Source organism: Saccoglossus kowalevskii, chromosome 18 (genome assembly GCF_978046115.1).
Source record: "Saccoglossus kowalevskii chromosome 18, keSacKowa6.1, whole genome shotgun sequence".
Classification (NCBI taxonomy): Eukaryota; Metazoa; Hemichordata; class Enteropneusta; family Harrimaniidae; genus Saccoglossus; species Saccoglossus kowalevskii.
In genome coordinates, this window is record NC_140658.1 from 20,710,714 (window position 1) to 20,735,581 (window position 24,868).

General features: G+C 33.7%; 2 protein-coding genes and 1 long non-coding RNA gene across 3 annotated transcripts in view; all 3 read left to right on the forward strand.

Annotated features, from left to right (window-relative positions):
- The window catches only part of LOC146731668 (laminin subunit alpha-like), a 41,137-nt gene extending 34,787 nt beyond the window's left edge, over positions 1-6,350 (forward strand). Inside the window, exons 2-6 of the mRNA XM_085492987.1 lie at positions 1,966-2,202; positions 2,375-2,545; positions 4,385-4,601; positions 5,581-5,699; positions 6,237-6,350. Of these exons, the coding sequence (XP_085349113.1) occupies positions 1,966-2,202; positions 2,375-2,545; positions 4,385-4,601; positions 5,581-5,699; positions 6,237-6,350 (858 nt within the window). The remainder of the gene's footprint in view (positions 1-1,965; positions 2,203-2,374; positions 2,546-4,384; positions 4,602-5,580; positions 5,700-6,236) is intronic.
- A 717-nt stretch (positions 6,351-7,067) lies between these two features.
- Positions 7,068-9,390, forward strand: LOC146731669 (uncharacterized). Its single transcript, XR_014926963.1, has 4 exons — positions 7,068-7,201; positions 7,629-7,766; positions 8,309-8,446; positions 9,273-9,390. It is a non-coding gene; the product is annotated as an uncharacterized LOC146731669 (long non-coding RNA).
- A 716-nt stretch (positions 9,391-10,106) lies between these two features.
- On the forward strand, positions 10,107-24,773 carry LOC146731670 (laminin subunit alpha-3-like). The gene is made up of 15 exons (XM_085492988.1): positions 10,107-10,212; positions 11,116-11,253; positions 12,032-12,105; positions 12,538-12,690; positions 14,483-14,588; positions 15,260-15,359; positions 15,930-16,086; positions 17,399-17,528; positions 18,386-18,531; positions 19,193-19,287; positions 20,433-20,598; positions 21,733-21,893; positions 23,204-23,312; positions 24,033-24,121; positions 24,575-24,773. Exons 1-15 carry the CDS (start codon positions 10,107-10,109, stop codon positions 24,771-24,773), a joined length of 1,929 nt encoding a protein of 642 aa, XP_085349114.1.
- Positions 24,774-24,868: the final 95 nt, after the last annotated feature.

Sequence of the window (24,868 nt, forward strand, 5' to 3'; positions counted from 1 at the left end):
CAAATATTCCGCTGTAATAAAAACTTGAATGTTGTTGAAAAGTTATTATTGGATCATAGTTTATAGGTTGTCTGGTGTTAATCTGCTTGTTAGACAAGTCATAATTCACACATTTGCTTGATTTATCATGATATTTATAGTACTTAACTATAAATCATTTATAGTGCGTGTGCTCTTAAACTGACACTTAACTATAAATCCCTTATAGTGCATGTGCTATAACAGTTTGATTTGCACAGTGTGTGTGTGTGGTCAGTTTTACTGTTATTGTCATTTGCAGTCTGTTGTGAAATGTGAACCATCCCTGAAATGTTCCCCTGGGAATCCAAAGTGCTGTCTGGTGTACAACCTGTCATTTGACCCTTTTACTGGATCAGTCTGTGTATTCCCATGTCTCTCCATATCTGGTTCACTTCTAAATATAAGTATGACAGGCAGAGCAATGATAATTCTAGCATGTCGGGCCACCTGTTCCTGTATTTAGCAGCAGACATTATTTGGTGGGAGGTGTCAGTCACTTGTCCCTTCACACTGCATTTAGGGACAAACCATTATTTTTGTGAGGGGTTTATAGTCATCTGTCCCTATAAAGCTGTATTTGTAGGGGCATGCTATTATTTTGAGGAGGGGTCAGTCACCTGCCTTAAAATTTGTAATGTTTACTATATTTAGGGGCAGATCATTAATTTTGTATGGGAAGTGGGGGTGTCAATCACCTGTCTTTGTATTCAGTGACTACAATTTTGAATGATGGGTCAATCACCTGTTCTTTGTAATACAGTATTTAGGGACAGACCAGTATTTTTTGTGGGGAGGGGGGGTCAATCTCCTGCCTTTGTGTTTAGGGTAGACCACTGTTTTCGGGGATGGGATGTATTTTGGTGTAATTTTCTATTTTCTCTGTCTCAGTCTATGGATAATCTAATACAGAGGTCTTTGCTGTCAGATCATTATTATCATACCAATTTTTTTCATAATTATTATTTTTTCAATAATGAGGAAGAATTTTTACCTCTATAGAGGGCGCCAGTCAAACATTAATCGGATCTGTCATCTTAATATTTCAACTGTTTAACAATTTTTAATGCCAGATATTTTTCCCGCCTAAAATTTAGTGCTAATATTTTCTCATATTTTATAAAATTTTCACTAAATTGCATCATCATTTTTGGACCATGGAGACAAGTTGATATTGCTTTTAGTTTTTAATCAAAAAGTTTGTCAATTTTTATTTTTTATTTTCCATGTGGATGGAAGCAGTACTTTTAATTTTGTAGATATGCTAAAAGTTAAAGGGCGGTAGTCCTCATGCCGCGTCCTGTTCGATATGGGACTCATAGCGACGTATACAACGCATGTAAAATACATTGTTTATTTACATGAAAAACACGACGACCACCGTGATTTAACAATGACACTCAAATGGTCAAAGACAGAATTAGATTATCAGTTCATGTAATCATTAGTGACAGTGACTTGACTATTTCGATCAAGACCTATAGTCTGGACTTAAAAAAAACAAAAAAAAAACAGATTTTGATGGGAATAAGGCCGACATTGAATGGTGTTAGGCAGTTATTGATGGTATTAACATTGTGTTTAAAATTCCTGTCTGCATATCGATGACAATGTTTCTGCCCTACTGTTCATATTGTGTGTGCATACAACTGATCAATGTTTTGTTTGTTTAACCTTTGAGTGGCAAAGAAAAACTTTTTCAAATCTATATAATTTTTTCATATTTTTTTTCAAAATTTTGATCAATCGTGTATCCAATAGCAAATTATGTAAATTTGGTCCAAAGTGATTGAAAAAATTATAGAAAAATACTTCAAAATAGGGAAAATGTTGCAGCAAAATATTGGCGGGAAAAATTATTGTGCTCAAAGGGTTATTAGCATATTGAGGCCCCTAACCATGCATGTAGTGTTGTCCTATAAATGATGTTTGTTCTTACTTTTCTAGCAATTCCATGTCGCATACGTCATCGTGAAATTTGCCAATTCACCTAGACCAGCGTTATGGGTATTGGAGCGATCTACAGACTACGGCCAAACATTCACACCTTGGCAGTATTTTGCAAGCACTGACAGTGATTGTAATACGTACTTCGGTATGCAGTCTTTAGAAGCTATTACCAGAGATGACCAGGTGATCTGTAGTACAGAGTATTCAAAGATTGTTCCATTAGAGAATGGGGAGGTAAGTTAGTCATATATGAGGGTTATCTCACATTATTGATTGATTATTGTTTGATTTCGTTTGTGTTACGTTGTCCTTACAGTATTTTAGAGATGAATTTGGAATGTTTTGCTGAGAGTGAATTTGAATACTGGAATTGTTTTAAGCATGAATATTTTGTTTTTTATTTCAGATTGTTGTCTCTCTTGTCAATAATCGTCCAAGTGCTAACAACTTCTCGTATGCTGCCGTTTTACAAGAATGGACCAAAGCAACGACTGTCAGGCTACGTCTTATACGAACAAACACTTTGTTGAGTCATCTTTTGGCGTTGGCAAGACAGGATCCAACAGTAACTAGAAGGGTGAGTATATACTGATGTTGTGAAAACTTTTTTATATCATTGACTCCATCATTACCTTTTCACCACCAGACTTTCTTGATCAAAGTATTCTGCACTTTTCTTTTTATATTTTTCAATATTTTGGAAATGAACCTTAATTTTGGAGCCAACAGACAAAATTTGAGTAAAATTTAATTTTTACTAAAAAAATTGTCTTTTTTTGTCCTGATCTTCTCAAGAAAAGTGCAAACTATAATCGGGACTATTTTGTGAATTTGTGATAAGAAGGTTTAAGGCTAGTGAGTTACTTGATCCCACCACTAGAGGGCGTAAGCATGCTTGCATTTTGCACAATGCAGTGATCCTAAAAGTGCTTCACTGACATATATTCACACCTTTTCTAAGTGATCATTTGTTGAAAACCAATGGCGTTGAAACTTTGAACAAAATTACAAATCGAGGCTGTCTCACAATAATTACCACAACATCATAAATAATTTTAGATCAAACATTTAATGAGTTCACCTTTCATAAGAGCTATAATAAAAATGTAATTAGACATAAACCACTTTGATTAAAGGCTGTCGTAGTGTCAGCACACTGATGTCAATGACTCGATGTCCCGATAAGATTCAAAGCATGTGATGCAAAATCACTACCACACATTTAATCGATAAATATGTTTTCATGTATTTCTGGTTCATTACTGTCTCAGTACATGCAAAAAGCAGTTGCATCAAAGCTGTTTAAAACTGTCAAGCTGTGTTCATTACATCAGCACAATGTGCTACTAATAGAGCAAATATGATATATGACTAAGGCAGTTTATTTCCGAAGAATGTTACAAAACACAAACATCAATGTTATATTTATCAATACAATGTACATCAATCAATACATCGTTGTTTTTGTTAATGTTGATGTTTTCTTGTTTCCTGTTTCACTTGCAAGCATTTACCATTTCAGAGGTGAATAAATATTATTGTTACAGTAACCTATCACTAAGCCGTACCTCAGTAAGTCGTGATATCGGCTAAGTCGCTGGTAATTGAAAGGCTCGCAAAAAATTCTTTTTAGTGGTAGTTTTGAAAGAAAATAGGCAATGATTTATTGCTTCATGCATTTAATTAGCCGTTAAAAAGTCAGCGTGAGACTATTGGTGCCAGTGTTTTTCCAACCGAGTTGATGTCATCGTCATTTAACACCTATTGCCCCAGCAATTACTAGGATACAAAAAGTGCCGGCAGCTCGGCTCACAGTGTCAACCCAAGACTCGATGCGTACATTTCTTGGCTGGCACTGCTTCATAAATCTCTAAAAACTGACTGCATTGTGAACAATCCATCATTTTGATCGCTAGTTTCTAACTGAGCACCATGTGTCTACAAAAGTTACCGAGCCTGCCTGCCTGCCTGTCCTTGTTAAGTCGCGACCCTCCATAAATCACATTTTTATTATCGGATCCCGCCCCCTGTGACTTAGCAAGGAGTCACTGTATCATTATTGCTTCAATTTTGTCGGATTTTGCATTTCGGGAAAAACCAGAATCTTGTAGCAGTGAATGTTATTTGGATCATAGTGACTTACATGAATTTCTCACATACTGTAAAACATGTCTTTTTCGCGAATTTAGCGAGAGAACTGATTCCCTAATTCAAGATGTCGCTAATGACTTTATTATCAATTCAAAATGGCCACCAAACAAAGAAATCAACAATGACAAGAGAGATTTGCTAAATCAACATTTCACTATTACGTCATTTTACCACAATTTGCTAAAATTGCATGCCGCTTTTTCAACATTTTTTACATTACTCTAAAATATTATTAATACTATATTTATAAATTTTATATTTTCAGTATTATTACAGTATAAAGGACGTGTCTATTGGTGGTCGATGCGTTTGTAACGGGCATGCCGATAAGTGTGATACACCAGTACCGGGCGGTAATCGGTTTCAACTCCAGTGTACATGTCGACACAATACATGCGGTGAACAATGTGAAATTTGCTGCCCTGGGTTTGAACAAAAAAAATGGAGGCCAGCCACTGTTGACAGCGCAAATGAGTGTGAACGTATGTATTAAACTAATAATTATAACATGTTGAATGTGATCTTGATATCATCTTCATTCGTTTGTCTTTTCTTCCTGTATCCTTCGCACTCCCATAGGAGATTTTCTGTTCAATGCGAGACCTTGCGTAATGTGTGAAAGACAGCAATCAAATATCTGCCGCAAAAATCGAATGATTTTGAACTTGAATTCTTTATTTTTATGGTTCAATGTCAAGATGCCGAGTTTCCAGGCAGGAGGGCAAAATTGACCATCATCAAATGCGTATAGTACATTTGTAAGCGTAAAAATACTAATGCTATGACCTTTGTTTGTCCTATTTTACATATGATTTCACACATAACACAGGATCTGACAGTGAATAGAAAATAGTCTATTAGAATTTCATTGTGAAAGTTGCATATCTCTACATCAGTTTTCAAGGCATTGCTCTCAAATGACGTCAAGTATAATGTAATGTAATTATTCATCAAATTATTTGATTGAACAAAACAATAAGTAAACAAAAGCTATAAGACTTACCGGTATATGTATATATTATTCAATGACATAAATAATAAGGTAAAGTTTTTTAGCAATAAACTTATTTGGGTTTACAATAAATCACCAAAAAGCCACAGCGATATTGTCAGTTTGAAAGAAATTAATTTTTTTGTTCGAAGTTGTTCCTTATGCACTAGATACATTCTATGAATAGTGCAAAACCATGTATTTTCGCTGGTGTTTAATTTCACTGTATATGTAATGTTTTGAGCAATTTTACTAAGTTCATGAACTTGACAGAGAAACAATGAATTCCTTTGTTATTGTACATCTTTAGGTTTATTTTAATTTAGCAAATTTTACATTTTTGCGAAATTAAAAACCAGCAAATAATTAATGCCTTTTCCCAGTACATTTTGTCAGTTCTGTTTTTTGTAAGAACTCATCTTCCTGACAATTTTTCGCAATTTTTATATTTTATCTTTTTGTTTGTGTAGCTTGCAACTGTCATGGTCACAGTAATGAGTGTGTGTATGATGAGGAAATAGCTGAAAAAAAATTATCTCTGGATATCCATGGCAACTATGAAGGAGGTGGAGTTTGTCAACGTTGTCAGGTAAACATGCATCAATGAAGTCAATTGGTTTAGCCGGGTTACCCTACTATACTAGTACTTTCCACAAACATCCAGATTAAAAAATCTCATCAAAATAAGATTATTGTTTGGGGGTTGTTTAGTTCATTTACCTATTTATTTTTTTAAACAAAAAAAAAATCATTTGTTTGTTTATTTATTTTTGTTTAAAGTAATTTAAATTTTTAAATGATTAGTAAAATAAATCTAAACAAATAAATTTTATTTAAAAAAAATAAAATAAAATAAGTAAAAAACCACGAACCCTCAAACAAAGATATTATTTTGATCAGATTAGAATTTTTTTTTAGGTAGGTATATCTGTTCAGTCAAGTAATATTCTGCTGTTTACATGTAGTATTTGGCAATATAAAAACTGCTCAGTCAATGTCAGACAACTGCGTAGTGCCTCAAACCAAGTGCAAAATAAATAATAAAGTACAGATTCTTTCTCGCATAGTTTGTCAAATTATTTGATTGTAAAAGTATAGTTTTTATAGCAAGATGTTTTGTCTGTAGCATAATACACAAGGTATCAACTGTGAAGAGTGTAAAGCAGGATATTATCGTCCACGTGGTGTGCCTCTTGATAGTCCAGAAGTATGTCAACGTAAGTATGCAGTGTCATTCTAATGCAAGGTCTTACTAAACAAATTATTCAATCAATCAAATATTTTTTTTTATTAAACAATGACACTGGTAAACCGGTAAACCCAAGTAAACCGGTAAACCCAAGTTAAAATCCTACCTTAGGCTGAACATCAAAGGGTCGACCCTTACCCTGGGTGAGTGTGCCACAGACTCAATGGGGAAAGCCAAGTCCACTGGCCGAGATTCATTCACTAGCAAATGCGACTTTGAGGGAAGGTGTCTGTGTTCGGCTGAGCCTGGTTGACGCCAGGGTAGCGCATTGAAATTGCCATTTGACAGAGAGTTGGCCACATAGCCCTGTCATGTAGTCCCAAACATGAATATAACTTCTGTGGCAATGTGTCAGCACTAGCACTTGCAATTTGCACATACAAAAAAAAGTAAGGAGAGACACTAGTGACATTCAATTTCCGGAACTGTCGCCTGGCACAAAAAAAAACCTTTAAAAAATAAATAAAAAAACAATAAAAAACAAAAAAACAATGACTTTTTTATTCAATTTTCAAACTTATTGAACAATACAATTGTTTCTTGTTGTACATTAAGTTAACAATTAGAACCATATTCAACAATTCATTTGTGTCTTGTTGTTCATTCAGATAAACATTTGATAAACTTTTTAATTAACGAACAATCAAATAGAAAGCGAGGTTTAATGTCTTTAATAACATTTATTTTTGATGTTTGTTTGTTTGCAGCCTGTGATTGTAACTTTTTCTACTCCACTGGGTCGTGTTCAGCTGAGACTGGGCAGTGTGAATGTAGACCTGAATATGCTGGTTTGAATTGTGATGAATGTGCAGTTGGTTACTATGGTTACCCCACTTGCAGACGTAAGTATGTTTTTCATGAGTGATTATACAAATAATATTAGCGAGAACTTTAAACCAAAGTGTTTTTTTTTATTTATTTATGATGTTATAATAGGCAATGCAAATTGTGTGTCTGATCATATATAATATTTTGCATTTTATAAACTTAATAAATCTGTGTCAATCCATAAAAAAATGCATATTGCATAAAAAAAACAAAAAAAAATAATTTGCCTAATACCAACAATGAGGGCGCCCTCACATGAAACTTTAATATTAAAAGCCCTTGACTATGTTCGTGCCCATATTTTTTCCATTTCGTGTACGAAAACTCCATACATTGACAGGTTATTATCAGAATTGTGGCTTAAAATCTCTGCTGTAATATTCATACATCTATTCAATGATAAAATTCAAATTATTAAAGAAAACAATTGTTTTACTGCAGCTTGTGATTGTCATCGTAATGGTACAGAAGGAGGTGTATGTGAAGTTGGCGGTAGACAATGTCCTTGCAAGCCAAATTACATTGGTTTGAATTGTGATCGATGCAGTGTTGGCTATTACGACTTTCCTGCATGTCTTCGTGAGTATCAATCAGATTATTTAGTTTGATGTGTTCATACTTCTAATCTATGTTTGTATCTGTCAAGTTAGTAATAGTTGAGCTATGTAGTTCACTGCTATTGCTGGGTACTCCGCTGTTCATTCTTGATATTGCTGGGGAGTCTTCTTTCGATTCCTGGTATAGCTGAGGAGTCCTCTGATGATTCCTGGTATTGCTGGGTACTCCTCTGTTGATTCCTGATAATGCTGGGAGTCTTCTTTCAATTCCTGCTGTTGCTGGAGAGTCTTTTCGATTCTTGGTATAGCTGAGGAGTCCTTTGATGATCCCTGATATAGCTAGGTACTCCTCTGTTGATTCCTGATCGAGCTGGGGAGTCCTAGCTGTGTTGATTCCTCTGATATAACTGTTTACTGTAACTGACTTGTCATACACTGAACACATCACACACCTCATTATTTTATGTTTGGATTACATATCTTTGGCTTTGTTACATCATTAACTACAGATTGTATACAGCTTCACTATAATTCGGTTGACAAAGTGAATCTGTTCTTTTGCAGCTTGTGATTGTGATCATCTCGGCTCCAGAGATTATGTTTGTAGTCCTCTTGATGGTCAATGTCAGTGTCGTATTAACTACGGCGGCCGAGCATGTGATGAATGCAAAGATGGTTATTATAACTACCCTGCTTGCCAAGGTATATTAAAATTTGATTTTCAATCATATAGTTGTTTCAGTTTTTTTTTTTGTATATTTGCTTTAAACTTGCATTCCCATTTTGCAAATATGTGAGGTACCTGTTCCTCTATTAAATACCGAACACAAATAAATGTCGATACTGAGAACTTATCTACTGAAGATGAATCTAAGTGGGCTTTTTTTAAACTACTGAGTTAGGTAGCATTGTTTGTCCTTAAGGTCAGTTACATTGTAGGTATGTTTGTTTAAGGGATAAGATCCTCTAGTAATCTTAAAATGAAATAGGCAGGAGATCTACTTTTAAAATATCTTTGTGCCCAGTGTGCCATCTAAGCCGATATGACATTCCAATGACACTAAAAAAATTTGCTATGGCGTACCAATTACATGTAACTGGCACACATTAAAAAATGCATTGCTTGAAAACAGGAGTGGTTTATTTACAGTTGATATTAGCACGGGGTTGTATGGAAAAGATATGAGTTTTCCTCCTAAACACCTGCTATAGTTCAATTTCCTATTCCATAATTCATTGCAAAATCCAATATGGAGTTCACATATTCCTTCTCTATATAGTTATGTAATTTGTGATTTGGTAAAATAATGTTCACATCTTCAGTGTGAAAACAAAAAAACTGAAGAGCCACAACATTTTTTGTTATGCCTTATGTGACATAAATTTTCTTTTTTCCTTGAAGACCAGCAGTGAACAACACAACGCAACTAGATTTATGGGTGTTTCCTTTTTGACTTTTATTGCTCACAAAATCAATCCTGTTTGAAGGCGCAATGCTAAGTGACATTTTTTTTATTTTATTTGCCAGCTTGTTCTTGTGATGCGTTTGGAACTGCTGAAGAAATATGTGACAAAGACACTGGTGCCTGTATTTGCAAAGAGAAATATGGTGGACCAAGATGTAGCAATTGTGATGTTAGTTACTATAGTTACCCGAATTGTTATGGTGAGTCTCAATTGGAGTATTGCTATCTGTTGTTGGACATTTTATACTTTAATAATATAACACTTGGTATGTGGGCCACCTAGTAAAGAACTTTGCTGTGATAGATTTGTTCTTTTCATTGTTTTTAGTGAATATTTTTTGGTAAACTGTCTAACCACAGTCCATGCTGTTGAGGAATTGTGGTCTAACTAACTATGCAGAGCTATATCAACAGACTGTTTTATTTTTTATTATGAAAATTAATACTTCTATTTACTTTAACAAAAATGTTGTTGGACATTTTATACTTTCTGAGATGGATGTACTACAGTGTTTAATAATATAACACTTGGTATGTGGGCCACCTACTGAAGAACTTTGCTGTGATAGATTTGTTCTTTTCATTGTTTTTAGTGAATATTTTTTGGTAAAAAAAAAACTATATTCAACTGCTAACCACAGTCGATGTTGTTGAGGAATTGTCATCTAATTATGCCTTTCAGCAGAGCTATATCAACAGACTGTTTTATTTACTATTATGAAAATTAACACTTCTATTTACTTTAACAATAATGTGATATGTTGTTTGATTTTATGGTTAGTTACATAATAAAACCAGGATTTCAAAAATATTTGGTTAGAAGATTTGTTGCCATAACAAACTATCATGTTGATTTCATGCAGACTGTGACTGTGATACCGCTGGTTCTGCCCACGATGGCTGTCGTGATTCTGGACAGTGTCCATGTTTACCAAATTTTAGTGGCAAGAAATGTGACATGTGTGCATCAGCATATTTCAAATACCCAGAATGCACTCGTAAGTAATCTCAATTTATTGCATAGCTCCCAGAATGCATTGGTGTATACTTAGCATATTAGCAGTATAACCAGAACGCACTACGAGTTAATTATTTCAAAATACCCAGAATGGACTAATTAGTAATCTACTTGTATTGCACAGCTCCCAGAATGCATTAGTGTGTAGTTAGTATATTGACAGTCTATTATTTCAAAATACCCAGGATGCATTTGCAAATTACTGTAAAATGACTAATTTTCACTGGGTTTAAATTTCACTGATTTACCATTTCAGACATATTCAGTGGGTTTTAAATTCACTGTTTTATCATTTAGACAATGTGTACTATGCTAAATTTTACATATTCACTGGGTTTTAATTTAGCGCATTTTCCAGTCAGAGTAATAAGCAAAATTAAAACCCAGTGAATAATTAACCCCTTTACAGTATCCAGAATTCATTTGTAAGTAAAATATATATTGCGTATTCATGTAATCTACAAAATACCCAACAAACTTGTGTAATTAATTCATATACAATGCCTTGGCAAATATGAGTTGAACACAGAACAAGGCAGAATTTGTTGAAAAAAAATGTCAACAAACCTGCTGCTCTCTGATTGGTCTGATTTTTGGTGCTAGGGTTGGGTAGCCAATCAGCACGAATGCTTTTGATCATGTGATGAGATAAGATTTATTACAGCTGAATTAAACAGAAACATTTCTATTTGAGAGGGAAAAAGATAAATAAATAATAAAACAGAAAAAGTGAAATCTTCAGAAATAGAATCAGTTTACTGGCTATTTTTGTCTCTAATAGAAAATGCTGTTTTAATGAAATGAATGACTTATTTTAATTAATTTATTGTATTGATGTATTTCATCAGAGTAAACTACATGCATTCATGTATTTTTGTATTTCTCAGCTTGTAACTGTCATCGTACCGGTTCATTCAGCATAAGCTGTGATCAGATAACTGGACAGTGTAATTGTAGAAGTAATTTCCAAGGAGTCACATGCAGTGAGTGTGCAGAAGGGTTTTATAATTTTCCAGCCTGTGAAGGTAAGATATGCCACATGGGATCACTGTTGATGACCCCATACCTTGCACTACTATACTCACTTCCTAACCTCCAACTAGGTACATTTTGCTGTTGCCAGCGACATGTGGTTTGTATATGAGAAACTTTATATCATTTGACAATTATAAAACTTCAAATTTATGGAAAACTGTGTAAATAAGCATTGTCTAGCAAAAATATTCAATTTTCTAATGGGGAACTTCAAATTGTAGTGATTGTGTGTTCAAATCCCATGCTAGAAACCTATAAATATTTTTTTACTTCTTAATTTTGTTATTTCTTTTTAATGAGAAATTCTATGATTTTCTTATGTTTTTATGTTTGGGGCCATATTTCAGTTGGTCTCAAAATGGCCAACTGCTGTCCATTTTTTTTAAAGAATGAAGTTTGGAGCCATATCTGTGACATTCTCTGACATGTTCAAACTTTACATGTTCACAGGGACTAATTAATACATTATTGTTGCTCAGCGACAGACTTTGTTTACAGTGCTTGCTGCATGTCTAGACAGCAGACAGAAGTTTGTTGGTTATCAAAACAATTTCGAAACAAATTGAATGTAAAAACAGGACAAACAAAGGTCATAGCTGTGTTAATACCAATTTTAATGAAGTAAGACAATCTCAATGCCATCATACTTTCTTCTGAAAGATCTGATTTTTGATATTGAGCTATGAACTGAAGTTCAAAATCAAATTCTTAGATTTTTATGACAGACATTCATATATTTATGCATTGCTTTTAAATCTGTGTATCCAGAATGTAAATGTGATCCAGCTGGAGTTGTGTTTGTGCCTGGTGAACCGTTAGCAGGATGTGGGGCAGCTACACAGGTAAATACGATACGATACGATACGATATGAAATGATACAGTGGTATACGATACGATGCGATACGGTATGATACAATACGATAGGATACGAAACGATGTGATGGTATACATTGTATGATACGATACAATAGAATACGATATGGTGTGATACGATACGATGGTATACGATACGAAACGATACAATGGTATACGATACTATACGATACGATGGAATACAATACGAGACGATACGATACAATACAATATGATGCAATACAATGGTAAACGATAAGATACAAAACGAAACGATATGATGGGATATGATTCGATACAATATGATACGATACGATACGATACGATACGATGGTATACAATCTGATGGATCAAAACCAACTACTATACAAAATAGTATAATAATAATTAATGTATGTTATTTGTTTTCTCCACTGTATAGGGGTTATGTCAGTGTAAAGAGAAAGTGGGTGGAAGAACCTGCAACCTATGTGATCCACTGTATTGGAATCTGCAGTTCAGTAATCCGGTTGGATGTGAAGAATGTCATTGTTATAAACCGGGAACTGTGTCTGGAATAGCAGTCTGTGATGTGGTAAGTTACTATCTAGCCATTACCTCATACATCCCATTATACTATATCCAAACATTACACCATATATCCCATAATATCATTTAGCATTACACCATACATCCCATTATACTATATCCAAACATTACACCATATATCCCATAATATCATTTAGCATTACACCATACATCCCATTATACTATATCCAAACATTACACCATATATCCCATAATATCATTTAGCATTACACCATACATCCCATAATACCATCTAGTCATTACACTATATATCCAATAATACTATCTAGCCATTACACCATACATCCCATAATAGCATCTAGTCATTACACCACATATCCCATAATACTACCTAGCCATTACACCATATATCCCATAATATTATCTAGTCATTACACCATACATCCCATAATACTATCTAGCCATTACACCACACATCCCATAATACTATCTAGCCATTACACCACACATCCCATAATACTACCTAGCCATTACACCACACATCCCATAATACTACCTAGCTATTACACCACACATCCCATAATACTATTTAGTCATTACACCATACATCCCATAATACTACTTAGCCATTACACTATACATCCCATAATACTATTTAGCCATTACATTATACATCCCATAATACTATTTAGCCATTACACCATACATCCCATAATACTACTTAGCCATTACACTATACATCCCATAATACTATTTAGCCATTACACTATACATCCCATAATACTATTTAGCCATTACATTATACATCCCATAATACTATTTAGCCATTACACCATACATCCCATAATACTATTTAGCCATTACACTATACATCCCATAATACTATTTAGCCATTACACTATACATCCCATACTATTTAGCCATTACATTATACATCCCATAATATTATTTAGCCATTACATCATACATCCCATAATATTATTTAGCCAATACACCATACATCCCATAATACTACTTAGCCATTACACTATACATTCCATAATACTATTTAGCCATTACATTATACATCCCATAATACTACTTAGCCATTACACTACACATCTCATAATACTATTTAGCCAATACACCATACATCCCATAATACTACTTAGCCATTACACTATACATTCCATAATACCATTTAGCCATTACATTATACATCCCATAATACTACTTAGCCATTACACTACACATCTCATAATACTATTTAGCCATTACACCATACATCTCATAATACTACTTAGCCATTACACCATACATCCCATAATACTACTTAGCCATTACACTACACATCTCATAATACTATTTAGCCAATACACCATACATCCCATAATACTACTTAGCCATTACACTATACATTCCATAATACTATTTAGCCATTACATTATACATCCCATAATACTACTTAGCCATTACACTACACATCTCATAATACTATTTAGCCATTACACCATACATCCCATAATACTACTTAGCCATTACACTACACATCTCATAATACTATTTAGCCATTACACCATACATCTCATAATACTACTTAGCCATTACACCATAAATCCCATGATACTACTTAGCCATTACACCATACATCCCATAATACTACTACTTTATTGTGAATTTCAGGTTTCTGGTCAGTTTCAGGTTTCTGGTCACTGAGAATGCCTTCTCTGTTATTCCTATAGACTAAGATTGTTTTATAAGTTTTGGCCTTTGAGAATTGAGTGTCCTCACAACTCTAAACTTCAAATCCTGGCAGTGACAGTAAAACTATATTATATGCTGTATATTGTGAATTTCAGGTTTCAGGTCAGTGTACTTGTAAAGAATATGTTGATGGTAGACGTTGTGATCAGTGTGAAGATGGAGCATTTGATTTACAAACAAGAAATGTATTTGGTTGTCAAGGTAACCAGGATCTAGATATTAAACAATAACTGTTACAGCTATTCTGTAAACTACTCTGACAGTCAGTTTAGCATGATGGCTTGCAACTTTGCAAAACACTTTAGAATTGGTGGCACTGTTGCATTGCCATGTGCACAGTTTAGATCGTTCTATTAGCATACTACATTGTAGAGGAGGTAGACTGGCCCAGCTGTGGTGATTTTTTGTCAGTTAAATTATAATAATACAAATTTTAAAATAGTTTTGCAAAACTTGGGGTGAACGCAAAACCATTGTGATGGATGATTTTCACGGTTACAGGTGATTTTGTGTTAACTCCTCCATTTCATGATATTTTTATTTAACTTAAACTTTAAAAAGAAATAAATTGCCCAGACTGTGCCATAGATAAGGGTAAAGTACATTTTTTTTAAAATGGAGCACATTCTTCAGAATATACAAACAGGTCATTTTGATCCTTCTAACAAGGTTGTACTATGCATACAGTGGAAAAAAAAAAATTCACTTACAAATCCATTGAATTATCGGAGATATATACTGTGTTGATTTGTGTTCTTGATCAAAGTAATATCATATGCTAGGTGTGATTACACTCATTAATGGGAAGCTTCCTCTTCATGATTTCAATCCCCTTGTATTGACAAATTTCTCTATAATTTTATTGTTTTTAGCATGTGGATGTGATTTGGGAGGTGCCAGAGATGAAAACTGTGATAAGTCTACGGGTCAATGTGTCTGCAAGCCAAGAGTGTCTGGAAGAACATGTGACAGGTACATGTACCTTTTTTTCTAAAACTCATGCAAAATAGACCATTTTTTGTTCACTGCATTATGCGTGGAATTGAACGTGCAAAGGACAAACTATGTAGTTTTGTAGTGATGTCTAAACATTTCATCGAATTCGACAGAAGCACAAATATTTTGGGGATGTTTTTATACTGTATTCAATAATTCGCCATAGACATTTGATGATGGTCAGTTTTGATAAAGTAAGGCTATCTCAACACTATACTCCCCTCTCAAACATCAGCATTGACTTTGAGCTATAAAAACAGAAATTCAAAAAGAATCATACGATTTTTGTGTCAGATGTTTTGTCTGCACCATTCATGAAATGCGCAAGATCTTGCAGTGAACAGAAAGTCACCTATTCTGTGATCTGTCGAAGAAAATACAAAACTAGAGTGTGAATTTCACAGATAGTGTTACTACTTTGTTTGCAAATGTTTTCCTTTGTTAATAGTGTTAAGACCTACTTGTCTTGATGTGATTTAGATTTGTTTCGTTCATGTGAGATATCATTGGAATATCAATATCTTAATATACTTTTTAATTTTTTAGACCTCTGGATGTACATTTTTTCCACGATCTGTATCATATCAAATATGAAATAGAAGATGGTCGTGCTCCGAGAAATAAACCTGTGAGATTTGCATTCCGGGAATCTGACTTTCCAGGATATTCTTGGAGAGGATACGCTGTCATGTCAGCAGTCCAGGTAGGTGCATGGTTTCAAAAGATTATTCATGTAGCTTGCTTAGGCCTTATTCCCCCTAAGTTGAAGTACATGTTTCACTAGGTCATAGGTCATTAGCCCCTGACTGGGAAAAGTCCAGGGGCTTATGAATTGGGTTCAGTCCATTCATTCGTCCATCATAATTACTCAGAAGTTCATCCACTGATATTTGGTACTGAGTTTATACAAATAAAGATAGGGTGGTAGGCTTGACTAACTTAACAAAATCAACTTCTACTTTCGAGCCATGTACATATATGTGTTATATTATATTTTTATAATGTAACTTTTAATAATTATATTGTACATATGTATGGCATTAAAAATTGTATTTACATTGCAAAAATCTTTTTCCAAATTTTTATTTTTGATGAGATTCAATATGGCTGACTGGTGGCCATATTTGAGCTAAAAATTGCCTAAAACCTACATTATATATGTGTAGAACATTTATCTCTAATTTGTGCAGTTGGAATATTGGTAAGACCCAGGTATTTTTTCGAAATTGTCTAACTGCTATTTTGTATGTCACAAATCTTACTTTTAGCTGGCAGCTATTATTTACTAGTTCATCAACAAATGATCCAACCCAAGATGACCAACTGGCAGCCATTTTGTTTTACACTTTGCCAACATAGACACACACAACATGCTGAAAGCCGATATCAATTATGACGGCATCAGCTGCTGATGTGAGTCCAAGACATTTAGTACACAATGTTATACCTGTACATGGACTTGTACGAAAAACAAGCATATAAATGCTGACATTGCATTTGTCATATATTATTAAACGTGCAAGAAAAGAGGGTTATGATATTTTTAATGGCTCATTACACCATACATCCCATAGTCCTGGTTAGATGCACTCTGATTAAAAATAATTTGTTTCTTTTCTTTTTTTCAAATATAATTTAATATACCGTAAAATCTGTATTAGAAGCTGCATTCCTAATAGAAGTTGCACCCATTCTTTTTGAATAATTGAGAACCAAAAATTCATCATTTCTCATATGTGTAGATGCTCTAATAGAAGCCGCATTTCCTCTGTTGCATTGTACCATTTTAATAGAAGCTGCGGTTTCTAATACAGATTTTACAGTATATTTTATTTTATTCAAATTTATTCACTGGTAAAAAATTTTGGTAATCACGAAAGCTCACTTGTGAAAAAATGAAGGAACAAAAAAGAATTTTATTTTATTGCAATCAGATTAGGTTATTTGTTACTTCATCTGTATTCATCATTATATACTTGTTAATTCAAATTTAAATGTTTTTATCCCTGTCTCAGCCTGAAGTACTTATACCAGTTGAAATCAGAAACCCAAGTTTGTATCGCCTTGTATTCCGATATGTAAGTCAAAACAACGAACCAGTGAATGGAGAGGTTACAGTCACTCCAAGAACGCAGTCTGAATTAGGTGAGATTGTGTAACAACAAATTCCATTGGGTGTTTAAATTAGTTTGTCCTACTTGGTAAATTATATGTTATTACAGATTTATTTATTTTTATTTATTTATTTATTTATTTATTTATTTATTTATTTATTTATTTATTTATTTATTTATTTATTTATTTATTTATTTATTTATTTATTTATTTATTTATTTATTCATTCATTCATTACACAGTTCAATGGGCAAACCCATTAACAGAACTGGAAAATCAAACAATACATAAAGAAAACACATACAAATACAAATACAAGAATAAGCAGATATACATCAAAATGTATAAATGTAACAAAATAAAATTAAAAATAATTATACAGTACCGATTTAAAACTATATAAAGATGAAAAAATATCAATATCAATTTATATGATTATATGAGGTTATCACAAAAATATCGCAATATAAGAACAAAGGCAGTACAGTGTACTTTTTAGTGAAGATCAATGCAGTCCTGCACTGCCTGAGTGCATACTTTGCAGTATCCTTGTGATGACCTTATTATTATAATACATCTTTTTTTCAGATTTAATTTAATCAGATTCAATAGCCCAAAATGACAACAAAAAACATTTGTGTTCAGTGTTGGGAATGTATTTCCATCATGAGCTTATTTGTTCAGATGTAAACAAAAATCAGAGTCAGATGTAAACAAAAATAAGTGGTCAAATATTGCATCAATAATCTTGAACATGTTAAAGTTGGTGACATAGTCTATCCTAAATACATTTTGGAATGAATGCAGATACAGCTTTTACTGAACAATAAATTCTATTGTTTTTGCTGCTAGATGAATAACAATGCATTTTATTATTTTTTATGCAGCCATTGAACAGACTAGTAGTGTTGTGTTTAATCCTGGTACAAGTCCACAGCTGGTGACAGTGTCTGGTAATGGTGTTATAATGCCGTTTGTTATGGATCCCGGACAATGGATAATCTCTGTAAAGTCTCCAGAAAATATACTATTGGTAAGTTTTTAGGGGAAACATTTATATTTATTTTGGAACGATAACCTTTTATTAATTCTTCAATTTTTGGTAAAAAATGCTATTTTTAACTTGTTTTTGAAAATTGCTAACTTAATTGCTCCATTCTTTTTTTATTTAAAGCATCTTGGGTGGATATCTGTTAGATTTGTTGATTTTATGACAATGTCTTAAATTCTCTAATTTTAATGAATATTTGTCATTTTTGTTAAAAAAATTATATTTTTGACTCTTCTTAAAAACTACCAGCTCAACTGCTTTAATACTTGGTCTATATGTACCTTGGGTAGACTTCTGTCAGATTGTTCATTACATGACGATTTCTTCAATTCTCTATTTTGGATGAATATTTTTGTCATTTTTGGTAAAAAAAATGCTATTCTTGACTTCTCTTGTTCTCTTGAAAACTACCAACTCAATTGCTTTGATACTTGGTATGTAAGTGCCGTGGGTGAACCTCTGTCAGATTTGTTCATTTGACATTCCATTGTAATTACTACTGTTGAATGACAACTTGTAACCACCATCAAAAATATGATGCCCTCGCATCAATTTTGTTATCGCTAATAACACTTACTACCGTAGTTTAGAATTTCAGTTGCTTGATTTTGCTAATAAATCATTATTAATATTTTTTCTCAAGGATTATTTGGTGTTGTTACCTTCCGCTTACTATGAAGCACCATTGCTACAAGTAACAGTGAATGATGCTTGTAAAGCTGGCAGCTACCAAGAAGCGTAAGTACACCTTACCGTACTTACTTTTCACTGGAAAAGAATTTTCCTGATTTCCTGATTTTTTTTTTAAGGGTTTTCGTGAAGACAAATTTTCGCACAAGTCGCTGATATTCACTATGACTCCAGAGAAATTTTAACAGCCACAAAATTTTGCTATTTTCACCAACTCACAAGACTTTCTCGCCCAAATTTTGTCTGCACTTTTTTTTCTTATATTGTTCAATATAATTAGTAATGTATCCTAATTTTGGAGCCAACAGACAAAATTTAAGTCAAATTTTTACTCAAAAGAATTTCAAATTGGCTATTTCTGTCCCAATCTTCTGAATGCAGGCTGTAAACAGGACTGTTTTGTGAATTTGTGCTGAAAAGATGGCACTGGTGCTGAAAAGGTTAATAACCATTTGAGCGCCAATGTCTCCATCACAAATCAAGATATGTAGCCTGTAGTAAATTATGTCCATTTGATCCAACATTATCAACAAAATTACCAAAAAATACCTAAAAATAGGAAAAATGTTCGGCCAAAATTCAGTTTAGAAACATTAATGCTTTCAAAAGTACCAGACAGGAGTGTATTTTGAATAGGGCTTGATCATTTGAAGTCGTGATGGTTGACAGGAGAACAAAGAGAAAAAAATTGCGTGCAAAGTGTTGCAGAGCAAAGATGTTGGCAAGATAAAAAATTTACAAATAAGACAACATGGAAAAAAAATTGCACTGATCAAACTCTTCCAGCCACTCTCAATGATTTTAGAAGATTGACCCCATATGTAATTTTTGGAAAATTTGGGTTCAACATGTTTCAATCCTTTGACAATTAAGGTTTTTTAACATCTATCATAATCTGCTGGACAAACAGTGTTAGTCTTTTACATGGGATTGAATAGGACAAGGTCTCAATATTATGATGCTATACATCTAGCTCTGAAAGCAGTAGTCAAAGAATATTTGCATTTGTTCTAACATTCAATATTTGTGTTGTTTTGTGTAAACTACACCAAAAACGTTGAACACATTCAGAATATTGACATCACATTAAAAATTTCTATTGTTTTCATCGCACATATCAGAAATAGAACATGCAGATTTTTTTGGTCATATAGAAAGGTTGTGAATGAATTTTAATCTGAATTTATTTGTAGATGTAATGAATATGCGTTCCCAAGTGTTGCAACATATCCAACTATAGAGGCCGAACATGGTTACTATCAAGACAGTGGTCAACGATATCCAACCCAAACATTCAGAGATCGGTCCATTTTGCAAGATTTAAATGTTGATGCGATGGCACAACTTGATGAACAGCAGGTATGTAAAAAACATTGAATATTACACCATATAGTATTTATATATAATGCCTTCTAGTGTTCATATAACACCTTCTAGTGTTCATATAACACCTTCTAGTATTCATACAATGCCTTCCAGTGTTCATATAATGCCTTCTAGTGTTCATAAAACACCTTCTAGTGTTTATATAACACCTTCTAGTGTTCATACAATGCTTTCCAGTGTTCATATAATGCCTTCTAGTTGACTCCCGTGTGCGAAGTACAAAAAGGGAGTCTTTGCAGTTACTGTGTCTGTCTGTCTGTCTGTCTGTGTGTGTGTGTGTGTGTGTGTGTGTGTGTGTGTGTGTCTGTTCCACTGATATCTCAAGAACCATACATTGATTTTTGGTGAAATTTGGTGCATAGATGGTCTGGGCCAATGTGCAGATTTGATTAGATTTTGGTAAAAATCCATGCATATTAATTACTTAATTTGCATGATAATTAGCTCATTTTAGCTGTTCCATGACTGTTCCACTGATATCTAAAGAACCACTCATTGGATTTTGATGAAACTTGGCACATAGATGCTCCAAACTAATGCGCAGATTTGATTAGTTTTGGGTAAAAATCTGCAATATTAATTATCGAATTTGCATAATGATTAATCAATTTTCATGACCATGTAACGCCCTCTAGGGTTCAAAGTCCCCCAATCTTTACCTTGTTCATCCACTGCTGTGAACTAGTCCACTCATATAATCTGTTGCTGCCCTCTAGTGATCATATACTGCCCTCTAGTGTTCATATACTGCCCTCTAGTGGTCATATACTACCCTCTAGTGGTCATGTACTGCCCTCTAGTAATCATATACTGCCCTCTAGTGATCATATACTGCCCTCTAGTGGTCATATACTGCCCTCTAGTGATCATATACTGCCCTCTAGTGATCATATACTACCTTCCAGTGTTCAAATTTCTTCAATCTTTACACTCTTTCCCACTCCTGTGAACTAGTTCATAATCTTAATAAAACTATAATTTCCTTGCCCAAATGAAGAGAAACTTATTATAGGACTTTGTCTCTGTACTTGATATTTTTGTCATCAAAATTCTTGTTTGTTACATTTGTAACTATTTAATCTTTGTATTTATATATTATCTTGTCAGCCAACACTTGGACTGTCTTTACCCGTACCCAGACCTGGAAAATACATGATGGTTATCCAGTATTTTGATGGTGGACCAAATGCACACCGTCTTGATGTATCATTACTGGATTCAAGGACTGAACAAGATGGTCATTCTAATATCTATGATTGTCAACATTTGTAAGTTTATGACTTTATTACGATCCTCTTATTTTAACATTGCCTGCTGATGTCATTCATTTTGGCTATTGTGGAGGCTTGCAGCAAGTGATGGATTAAAAGTATACCACACTGAAAGTTTGATGGCAAGATTATAGAAATTCTTCTGTTAAAGTTGATTTATTATTATAATATAAAACAAGAGGCCTACAAGCCTATATGTAGAATTTCATTCAAGACAATTTTAAAACTAAAACTAAATGCTTCTATATAAAATTCAAGGTTTGTAATCGTTGAGTGGAAACCCCGGAAAACACTAAACCTGTCGAAAAACACTAAACCTGACAATAAAAACACTAAACCCGAGGTAAAGGGTGTATTATGGGTGTACCATAATCGTCCAGTGAATATTTGATTAAAAGAAAGCGAAAACATGAAAAAGAACCCTAACCCTAACCCTAACCCTATCCATAATTCGCCCTTTACGAAGGGTTTAGTGTTTTTTCAACAGGTTTAGTCTTTTTCAACAGGTTTAGTCTTTTTCAATAGGTTTAGTGTTTTTCAATTGGTTTAGTGTTTTCCGGGGTTTCCACTCAACGGTTTGTAATGTTTTTTTTGCCAGTGGCGATCTAAGTGAAATTTGAAGTGTTAATTGTTCAGGGGGTAATTATGTTGTCTGGTCGTGAATTTCTATCGTTTATAAAGCACTGACTGAAAATGTTTCTTCACAGTTCTAGTTTGTAGTGTATTTTAGTGAGTTTTTGGCTATGACCAAGAACAGTAGAGAGGGATGAATTCTGTCAATATTGTTCATGATTTTAAATACTTTGTCTATAGGCTAATAATGACAACTTTTAGATGCACATCTCATACAACAAGTCTCTAATTTTAGGAATTAATTCTGTGGCTCTTCTTTAAATCTTTGAAAATAAGACGATCAATTAATATTGCCATACTCCACGAAAGGTCATATGAAAGTTGTTAATAACAACAGCTTGTGTCAGATCCCATAGAAATGCATGGTACAGTGGTGCACATCTTAGCAACACAGAACGTTCTGTGATGTACTGGGTAGCACTGTCTTCCAGAATATAGTATAGCTGATTTGATAATCAAAATAGCCATGGGTTTCAAGCTAGATCATCATAATAGTAATAATTATTTAGGACAACAATTTAATCATATCCACTATAATAACTCTAATTAGATTAATTATAAAAAATGTTATTATTGCATTTTAATGAAGCCCATACAGCAATCAAGGTATGGATGATATTAGAATGATTCATTCATTAAAGAAATAACTGATGATTTTTTGTTCTCAATTTCAGATGCCGTGCTGTTGTCTTGGATTCTGAAAATAAAGTAAAGGAATTTGATATCAAACAAAGTAGGGTTACTATTTACCTCGAACAAGAACAACCGTATGACTTGGCAATTGTGAGTTGTTTATTATTGATTGTTTTTTATTCATGTCTGAAATTTGTATTGTGGGAAATGATTATTTGATTACAAAAAACTTTTCTGACTTTTTCACCAAAAGGCATAACCATAATAATTTATGAATGTCTGTGTGCCCACAAGAATCACTAACGTAAGGAAAATATAACACTTCAGTCTGACCTTTTGTGTCACGAAGTGGTGTGTTATCGCATGAATTCATGGACATTTTCTTATCTCCCCAAGTTGTTTATAAGATTAAAACTAAAACATAATTGCAAAAGCAAACTCGAGACATGCCTTAGATTGAAAGAAATACCTGTGTTGCCAGTCTGTTTATTAGTGGTATGAGGTTAGACCCAGAGAAAAAAAAAATTGCATGCAAAATGTTGCTGGAAAAAGATGTTGGCACAATCAAGAAAAATAAAATGTACAGATAAGACACCCTGAAAAGAAAACTTGCATCAGTCACACTCTTTCAGCCTTCCTTCCTGATTTCAAATGTTTTTCTTACTTTTTCAAAAATGTGATTGTCACTTCCTTGTATTTTATGTTATTTTCAACACTTGTTGTTAACAATGCATACACAGTTATGCAGAAAACATGTGTTAATGTTCTCTTTCAAGAGCAAGTTCCAATTGGTCCGTACACAATCATATGCAAATGAGTTCCATATATGGATAACAGTTGATTTATTTATTTATTACTTATTTTTACCAGGATTCAGTGACCTTAATACCTGTTGAAGAATGGAATGAAGATTTTGTGAATCAAGCATTGGAATGTGTCCTCAGGAAACCAAGTGACATGTAAGTTACATCAAAACAGAACAGAAAGTAATTATTCATGTCTGACCACGAGGCGAACCTCGAATATTTTCCAAAATTTGTACATATTCATCTTTGTTTATATGAGACCCATATCTCTAGCATACGCGGTGCAAAGACTACCGCCATTTAATACTACAATCGTGTGATATCACAACTTAATGCACTGTCTTAGCCCACACCAGTTAGGGGAAACTAGAAGCACCTGTACAACTGTTACCTAGCTTCCCCTTATGTCTCATTCATTAATGAACGCTTCTTGGTCAGAGTCTGGTACACTCATCAAAGACTTTGAACACTAGAGGGAGTTACACGGTCACTAGACGGCAGTTTACATCTTTTTGATGGTGGTTTCCATGTAGGATTTGATCTCTGGATCTTCAGATGAACCACTAATACAGCAATTAGTTGATATTCTTTTTACTCTGATTACAGATGTGTTGGTAGTCCTTACCTGACACCTCCGGGAACACAGAAATGGGAAGTAGAGAGTTTAGCATATCTTCCATCGTCTTCCCTTGTGCATACTGGGGTAACTCCTAATGTTGATGATCCAAATACGGCTCTCTATACATTAGATGGACCGGGTGGAGTTGTAAGTTTTTCATATTTATTTATCAGTCAACATCTCTGACTTTGTCGATCACTGTATGTTTTTTGCAGCCAAGGAAACAAAGTATATCTCATTGCTAGCTAGTTACTGTTTGTATTGTTTATATACAATGTATT